Here is an 8,834-nt window from a genome sequence, read left to right as displayed (position 1 = left end):
AATGTGTATAATTCCAGTGGAAGTTAGCTAGCCTTACTTGTTTTACCTAATTAGGCATTAAAAAGTAATCCAGAATGATGAGATTTTAAAAAGTTAAAACTTTCAGGCTCATATCTCCTGTCAATCCATCAGAACACAATAAATTTCTTCTAGTTTGCTGTATATTCTTTGTGTAAGGTCTGGAAGATTTATATTCTGCACCTAACCAGCAATCTGAGAACCACGATGCAATGAGGCCTAGTGGATAAAGCAAGGCCTGGGAGTCAGAAGAACCTGGGTTCTTATCCCAGCTCTGCTACTCGTCGGCTATGTGACCTTGGGCAAGTTACTTCACTTTTCTGTGCTTCAGTTACCTCATCTGTAAAATGGGGATTAAGACTGTGAGCCCCATGTGGGAAATGGATTGAGTCTAACTTGATTATATCTATCCCAGCACTTCAACATTACTTGGCCCACAGTAAGCACTTAACAAATACCATAAAAACTAGCACATGATTTAAGCATAGCTCTCTACAATGTTGGCAGAACATCAAGATGATATACGCTATTGTCCTTAAATTCATGAAGTTATTTTTTTTAACATTTCACATACAATCTCATAATGCCCTTAAATGATTGTTTTACAAATCCCAGAACACTTAGGAACCCCAAACTTATGAGCAATTGTAAAACATTGGAAAGTACAAGTTAATTCTCAAGCACTACATTGTGTAATTCCAGGGAGAACTGCATTTCATTATCTGTTTTGATGTTGAATATTAAATAATGCTTTATATGTAAATCAAGAAAACCATTTGAAGAATCCATGCTTCTACTTAGGTAAGGAGAAAAGACTAAAGCTTTTAAGTAGCTGTGCCTAATGCATACATGATCCAGAAGACTAAATAGTGTTTTTCCAACACTTGTCTGTACTACTAAACTCAACTTCAGTTTCCATATTTTCAGCCTGTCATTCAAGTAGGGAAGCAGCATGGCCTAATGGAAAAAGCATGGGCTTGGGAGTCACAACACCTGGGTTCCAATCCCAGCTCTGCCATTTGTCTGCTGTATGACCTTGGGCAAATCACTTCACTTCTCTGTGCCTCAGTTTTCTCATTTGTAAAATGGGAATTAAATCCTACTCCCTCCTACTTAGACTGTGAGCCCCATCTAGGACAGGGACTGTGCCCACCCTGATTATCTTGTATCTACCCCAACATTTAGTACAGTGTTTGGCACATAGTAAGGGCTTAACAAATGAAATAATTTATATTCACATTAATGTCTGTCTCCCCGTCTGGACTGTAAGCTCCTTGAGGTCAGGGAAAGTGTCTACTAACTCTGTTGTATTGTACTCTCCCAAGCACTAATTACAGTGTTCTGCACAGTAAAAGCTCAAATACTACTGATAATAATTATTATTTTTATTACATATCTCTTCATCTGCAGCATACCTGTGGGGGTAATTTGTGAGAGGTTAAATATTGGAAGCAGTCTAAAAATGATTGAATTATCTTTTGTGCGTAGTGAATCTTTGCCAAGATTTTAATAAATATTTTAAGATCAGTTGTAGGAAAAGATAACACTCTAGAGCAATATAAAAATATATTGTACAAATTAAAAGAAACATAGGCATAGAATTTTAACAAGACAGGATAAAAGTGAACTGAAGTTAAGACATTTCCTTCCAGTAATAAGTAAGGAAATTGAAATATCTTGAGTGGGCTCTTAGTCCCTTCTCACTTCAGCATATTTCTGAATACTGAAAAGTGGTCTCAAAAAGACTCAATGAGCCCTTGTGGGGCAGGGGGGAAAGACCAAGCAAGTTCACTTATTTTCTTTATTCATTGTGCATTTGGAAAGCATCTGTCATGTCTGGAGTCCAGACCCCCAGTCAACATTTGTGGAACGAAACTCCTCCAAGTGTGGTCTTGAAAAACCAGGAGTCTGAATTTGTCTTTCTTTTCCAACCAGATCTCTGGTTACTGAAGACTGATCAAGTCGATCAAAGTCCCGGAGGTGGAAGCGGGTGGCTAACTGGTTCACCATTTTCTTCAAGGCAAGAAATGCTACAATAACTTGGAAAGCAAGAAAGACAGTGAAGATGATATGGACAGCTCGTTCCAGGGGCAGGATCTTCAAACCTTCATTAAAGAGTTGGAAGAGGATTAGGGGCAGCTGCAATAGAAGGCTCAGGAGCCAAAAGCCAGCCAATTCAGGAACCTACAAAAATCATGATTAACAAGATTTGCATCTTTCAGAAGTCATAAATACAGTTGGAAATTAATCTGTAACCAAAAGGTTTATAGTAAGTATCTAAAACTACATTTGTGTTGCATCTTGTTCCCCCATCACATCTAGAAAGCATTATTCTTTCCATCTTCAAAGCCCTTCTGAAATCAAATCTTCTCCAGGAGGCCTTCCTTGATTAATCTTTCGTATCATCACTCTCTCTCTCTCCCACCCCCCAGCAGCCACTTCAGCACAATATAAGTGCCATAAGGGCGGGGATAATACCTACTAATACCTACTAATGGGTTCGAATCCCGGCTCCAACGCTTGTCAGCTGTGTGACCTTGGGCAAGTCACTTAACTGTCACTTAACTTCTCTGTGCCTCAGTTACCTCATCTGTAAAATGGGGATTAAGATTGTGAGCCTCATGTGGGACAACCTGATGACCCTGTATCTCCCCCAGCGCTTAGAACAGTGCTCTGCACATAGTAAGCGCTTAACAAATACCAACATTATTATTATTATTATGAATTCCATTGTACTCTCCCTGAGGCTCCGTAACTAAAGATGGTCAATAATTATAACTCTTTGATTAATGTAACCTGGGATTTCAGTTTATTACAAAGGCTTAGCTCTTTCTTTCCAATAGATTGATTCCGAGGATTCATTCATTCATTCATTCAATTGTATTTATTGAGCGCTTACTGTGTGCAAAGCACTATACTAAGCGCTTGGCTCTCATTTGATATAAAGAATCTCAGTTTATTGGCTACATTCACTTTGTATAAGATTTCTTAAAACCATCCTACCGTATTTATATTACTGCATCAACGTGAAGAAACAATCTTACCTTCTCCTGTAAATTGCCCATGTATCCTAGATATAGCCGGATGACTTCAATTAAGGTTACCAGGATGACAACAGTCACCAGGATAAACTTGTAGTAATCTGGCAAGAATGGGTACTGTAGACAAAGATGACATTTTACTACTATCTCACCTGACCCCAAAGGCATGTTAGTTGATTTTCAGCTGTACATGGCATTCCTGGGTTAGGCCAAAAGGTCGAGAATACTTTTCAACATGCATGGAACTCTAGCAGAAAGAATTTCAACTCACCTTCAGCTGTAGCATGATGACACTGCACACCCACCAAAATGGGAAAAAGTAAACACTGAAATATAGGGACATCTGTAATGGCAAACTGGAGACTACTTCATTGTCTGCAGAAAGATGGAAGGGAAAAATAGGAAACCTTAAAATGTTCTATGTTCCTATCTATAAATTATTTATATTAAAGTCTGCCTCCCCCTCTAGACTTGTTGTGGGCAGAGAAGTTGTCTACCAACTCTGTTGCATTCATTCAAATACTTAGCACAGCCATTGATTATATATGTGTATATATATTTGTGTGTGTGCATGTATATAAATATATATTTATAGTGGTATTTGTTAAACGCTTACTGTGTGCCAGGCACTGTACTAAGCACTGGGGAAGATACGAGCTAATCAGGTTCAAAACAGTCCATGTCCCATGTGGGTAATCCCCATTTTACAGATGAAGTAGCTGAGGCCCAGGGAAATGAAGTGATTTGGCCCCAAATTACACAGCAGACAAGTGGCAGGACTAGAATCCAAGTCATCCTGACTCAAATCAAGTCCTTAATAAACACCACAATTATTATATTGTGAAAACTGATGTTCTCTTTTTTGTCACTTTAGGAAGATCATGATATCAAGAAGCACAATAAAGGATGATCTTTATAAGCATTATGTACGGAATGGATTTTGTCCTATTGCATCCTTGGCCATACCTTCCTATACTGGGTAAGATTTCATTACATCATTCGCCTCATCTTTGAACATGAATGATAGCTGGTATATTCACGGTCACTGTCTAGGGTAAATCTGAACCAAGAAGAAACTAGTTTCTTCTACAAAAAGGTGGTACATTCCACCTTTTTAAAAACTCCAAGTTTGGCCCTATCGCTTCATATAGGATGGCTGAATTGTTGCTTTTTCCTTTCTTTAATAGGGGTGCCTTTCCCTCCCTTCTCCTCCCTCCCTTTTCGCTCCTTGCTTACTCCTTTCGAGCATTATTTTTTGCAGACTCCTTACAGCAGCAGTGAACTGAGAAGCAGCATGGTGTAGTGGATAGAGCACGGACTTGGGAGTCAGAGCACGTGGGTTTTAAATCCCAGCTCCGCCATGTGTCTGCAGTGTGACTTTGGGCAAGTCACTTCACTTCTTTATGCGTCAGTTCCGTCCTCTGTAAAATGGCGATTAAGACCAGAGCTCTAAATGGGACAAGGACTGCGTCCAACTTGATTACCTTGTATCTACTCCAGCGCTTGACACATAATAATTGCTTAACAAATGCCATAATTATTATTAGAGCATAGGCCTGGGAGACAGAAGGTCATGGGTTCTAATCCCTACTTGTCACTTGTCTGCTGTGTGACCTTGGGCCAGTCAGTTTACTTCTCTGTAAAATGGGGATTGAGACTGTGAGTGCCCCACATGGGATGGGGACTGTGTCCAAATCGAGTTGCTTGTATGATAATAATAATAATGATGGTATTTGTTAAGTACTTACTGTGTGCCAAGCACTGTTCTAAGCGCCATGTGGGGCTCACAGTCTTCCTCCCCTTTTTACAGATGAGGTCACTGAGGCACAGAGAAGTCAGGTGACTTACCCAAAGTCACACAGCTGATATGTGATTACAGAAACAGCATAGCTCAGTGGAAAGAGCACGGGCTTGGGAGTCAGAGGTCACGGGTTCTAATCCCCCTCTGCTGCTTGTCAACTGTGTGACTTTGGGCAAATCACTTAACTTCTCATCGGTAAAACTGGGATTAAGACTTGAACCCCATGTGGGACAACCTGATCACCTTGGATCCTCCCCAGTGCTTAGAACAGTGCTTTGCACATAGAAAGGGCTTAACAAATTCCATCATCATTATTATTATTCCTCCCCATTTTACAGATAAGGTCACTGAGGCCCAGAGAAGTTAAGGAAGTTACCCAAAGTCACACAGCTGATAAGCAGCGGGGGCGGGGAAGGGGATTAGAACCCATGACCTCTGACTCCCAAGCCCGGGCTTTTGCCATTAAGCCACATTGCCTCTGCTTCTCACACTGCTTGTAATAATAATAATGTTGGTATTTGTTAAGCGTTATGTGCCGAGCACTGTTCTAAGTGTTGAGGGAGATACAGGGTAATCAGGTTGTCCTACGTGAGGCTCCCGGTCTTCATCCCCATTTTACAAATGAGGTGACTGAGGCACAGAGAAGTGAAGTGACTTGCCCACAGTCTGACAGGTGGCAGAGCCGGGATTAGAACCCACATCTTCTGACTCCAGTGCTCTTTCCACTGAGCCACGCCCCTTGTATCCACCCCAGCGTTTAGCAGAGTGCCTGGCACATAATAAGGGCTTAATAAATGACATCATCATCATTATAATAATGTTGGTATTTGTTAAGCGCTTCCTATGTGCAGAGCACTGTTCTAAGCGCCGGGGGAGATGATGATTATGATAGAGAAGCAGCGTGGCTCAGTGGAAAGAGCCCGGGCTTGGGAGTCAGGGGTCATGGGTTCGCATCCCGACTCTGCCACTTGTCAGCTGTGTGACTGTGGGCAAGTCACTTCACTTCTCTGGGCCTCAGTTCCCTCATCTGTAAAATGAGGCTTGTGAGCCTCACGTGGGACAACCCGATGACCCTGTATCTCCCCCAGCGCTTAGAACAGTGCTCTGCACATAGGAAGCGCTTAACAAATGCCATCATTATTATTATTTAACTTCCCTGGGCCTCAGTTCCCTCATCTGTCAAATGGGGATTAACTGGAGCCTCCCGTGGGACAACCTGATGACCCTGTATCTACCCCAGCGTTTAGAACAGTGCCCTGCACATAGTAAACGCTTAACAAATCCCAACATCATTGTTATGACTGTGAAGAACGAATGGACCGGAGCGGGGGCTGAGGCCGGGCGGTCCCGAAGGCTCCCCGCCCGAAGGCCGGGCGGCCATTTTCTGCCGGGGCCGAGGGCCGCGGTCCCCCGCCACTCACCGGAGCCGCCGGTAGATTCCGGTCGGGTCCTGTTGGGCTCGTTGAACACGGTCCGGCTGAAGTCCCCGAGGCGCTGGCGGATGGGAGCCGGCAGCTCCATTGCGCCGGCCGCGGGGGAGGCCCGAGGCACCGCGCGCTGGGCCTCGCGCTGGGCCGCGCGCCGGTTCCCCTAGCAACGCGGGGGGGCGGGGCCGCCGAGCCCGGCCGAACCCGGCCGAGTCCAGCCGAGCCTCTGCCCCTCCGGCCGGCCCCACCGCCGCCGGAGCCCGACGGAAGGCTCCGGAAATCCCCGAGGCCCGATGGCGCTCCTTTGAGAGGCTCCTCCAGGAAGCCCTCCCTTGCAACTGTCTTTCATTCCTTGGGCTGCCAGAGGAGGACCGGGGTTCTGGCGCAGTGGAAAGAGCCCGGGCTTGGGAGTCAGAGGTCATGGGTTCGAATCCCGCCTCTGCTACTTAATAACGTTGGTATTTGTTAAGCGCTTACTCTGTGCAGAGCACTGTTCTAAGCGCTGGGGGAAATACAGGGTCATCAGGTGGTCCCACATGAGGCTCACAGCTAATCCCCATTTTACAGATGAGGTAACTGAGGCACCGAGAAGTTAAGTTACTTGCCCACAGTCACACAGCTGACAAGTGGCAGAGGCAGGATTCGAACCCATACTTGTCAGGGGTTGTCTCTAGCTGTTGCCCAATTGGACATTCCAAGCGCTGAGTATAGTGCTCTGCACAGAGTGAGCGCTCAATAAACACGATTCTCGGTGTCATCCTTGACTCGTCCCTCTCGTTCACCCCACACATCCTATCCGTTACCAAGACCTGCCGGTTTCACCTCTACAATATCGCCAAGATCCGCCCTTTCCTCTCCACCCAAACGGCTACCTTACTATTACGGGCTCTCGTTATATCCCGGCTAGACTACTGTGTCAGCCTTCTCTCTGACCTCCCTTCCTCCTCTCTCGCCCCGCTCCGGTCTATTCTTCACTCCGCTGCCCGGCTCATCTTCCTGCAGAAACGATCTGGGCATGTCACTGCCCTTCTTAAACAACTCCAGTGGTTGCCTATCGACCTCCGCTCCAAACAAAAACTCCTCACTCTAGGCTTCAAGGCTCTCCATCACCTTGCCCCTTCCTACCTCTCCTCCCTTCTCTCTTTCTACCGCCCACCCCGCACGCTCCGCTCCTCCGCCGCCCACCTCCTCACCGTCCCTCGGTCTCGCCTATCCCGCCGTCGACCCCCGGGTCACGTCCTCCCGCGGTCCTGGAACGCCCTCCCTCCTCACCTCCGCCAAACTGATTCTCTTTCCCTCTTCAAAACCTTACTTAAAAATCACCTCCTCCGAGAGGCCTTCCCAGACTGAGCTCCTCTTCCCCCTCTACTCCCTCTGCCATCCCCCCTTTACCTCTCCGCAGCTAAAGCCTCATTTTCCCCTTTTCCCTCTGCTCCTCCACCTCTCCCTTCCCATCCCCACAGCACTGTACTCGTCCGCTCAACTGTATATATTTTCGTTACCCTATTTATTTTGTTAATGAATTGTATATCGCCTTGATTCTATTTAGTCACCATTGTTTTTACGAGATGTTCTTCCCCTCGACGCTGTTTAGTGCCATTGTTCTCGTCTGTCCGTCTCCCCCGATTAGACCGTAAGCCCGTCAAACGGCAGGGACTGTCTCTATCTGTTGCCGACTTGTTCATCCCAAGCGCTTAGTACAGTGCTCTGCACATAGTAAGCGCTCAATAAATACTATTGAATGAATGAATGAATGAACGATTGAACGAATGTCTGCCATGTGACCTTGGGTGAGTCACTTCGCTTCTGTGGGCCTCAATTGCCTCATCTGTGTGACTAGGGGCAAGTCACTTAACTTCTCTGTGCCTCAGTTACCTCATCTGTAAAATGGGTATTAACTGTGAGCCTCACGTGGGACAACCTGATTACCCTGTATCTACCTCAGCGCTTAGAACAGTGATTTGCACATAGTAAGCGCTTAACGAATACCAACATTATTATTATTATTCCACCTCTGCCATCTATCTGCCCTTGGAGACTGCAAGCCCATCCTTGGGCAGGGATTGTCTCTAGCTGTTGCCAAATTGCACATTCCAAGCACTTAGTATAGTGCTCTGCACACAGTGAGCGCCAATAAACACGATTGAATGAATGAATGTCTGCTGTGTGACCTTGGGCAATTCACTTCACTTCTCTGGACCTCAATTTCCTCATCTGTAAAATGGGGATTGGGACTGTGAGCCCCACGTGGGTCAGGGGCTGTGTCCGATCCCATCTGCTTGTATTCACCCCAGTGCTTAGTACAGTCCCTGGTCCATAGTGAATGCTCAATAAATGCTATCATCAGCATCCTCATCACGTGGCTAAGGTCAGACAGCGTGGCGTAGTGGGTGGAGCATGGGCCTGGGAGTCAGAAAGTCATGGGTTCTAATCCCGCCTAATAATAATGGTATTTGTTAAGTGCTCACTATGTGCCAAGCACTGTTCTAAGCACTGGGGTAGATACAAGGTAATCAGGTTGTCCCACATGGGGCTCACTCCAATGAG

At 45.6% G+C, this 8,834-nt stretch overlaps 1 protein-coding gene across 2 annotated transcripts; it reads right to left on the bottom strand.

Moving 5' to 3' along the window:
• Positions 1–1,388: 1,388 nt before the first annotated feature.
• Positions 1,389–6,444, bottom strand: TMEM17 (transmembrane protein 17). 2 transcript variants are annotated; one of them, XM_029071579.2, is made up of 4 exons: positions 6,282–6,442; positions 3,331–3,434; positions 3,063–3,176; positions 1,389–2,202 (listed from the first exon to the last, which is right to left on the bottom strand). In XM_029071579.2, exons 1-4 carry the CDS (start codon positions 6,379–6,381, stop codon positions 1,849–1,851), a joined length of 672 nt encoding a protein of 223 aa, XP_028927412.1. In that variant the 5' UTR covers positions 6,382–6,442; the 3' UTR covers positions 1,389–1,848. The 2 variants fall into 2 exon arrangements, with proteins under 2 accessions (XP_028927412.1, XP_028927413.1); XM_029071580.2 differs by lacking the exon at positions 3,063–3,176 and having other exon boundaries at positions 6,282–6,444.
• Between the last annotated feature and the right edge of the window lie 2,390 nt (positions 6,445–8,834).

This window comes from Ornithorhynchus anatinus, chromosome 9 (assembly GCF_004115215.2).
Source record: "Ornithorhynchus anatinus isolate Pmale09 chromosome 9, mOrnAna1.pri.v4, whole genome shotgun sequence".
Classification (NCBI taxonomy): Eukaryota; Metazoa; Chordata; class Mammalia; order Monotremata; family Ornithorhynchidae; genus Ornithorhynchus; species Ornithorhynchus anatinus.
Note: the sequence above shows the minus strand (reverse complement) of the source record. Positions and strands in the feature narration are given on the sequence as shown.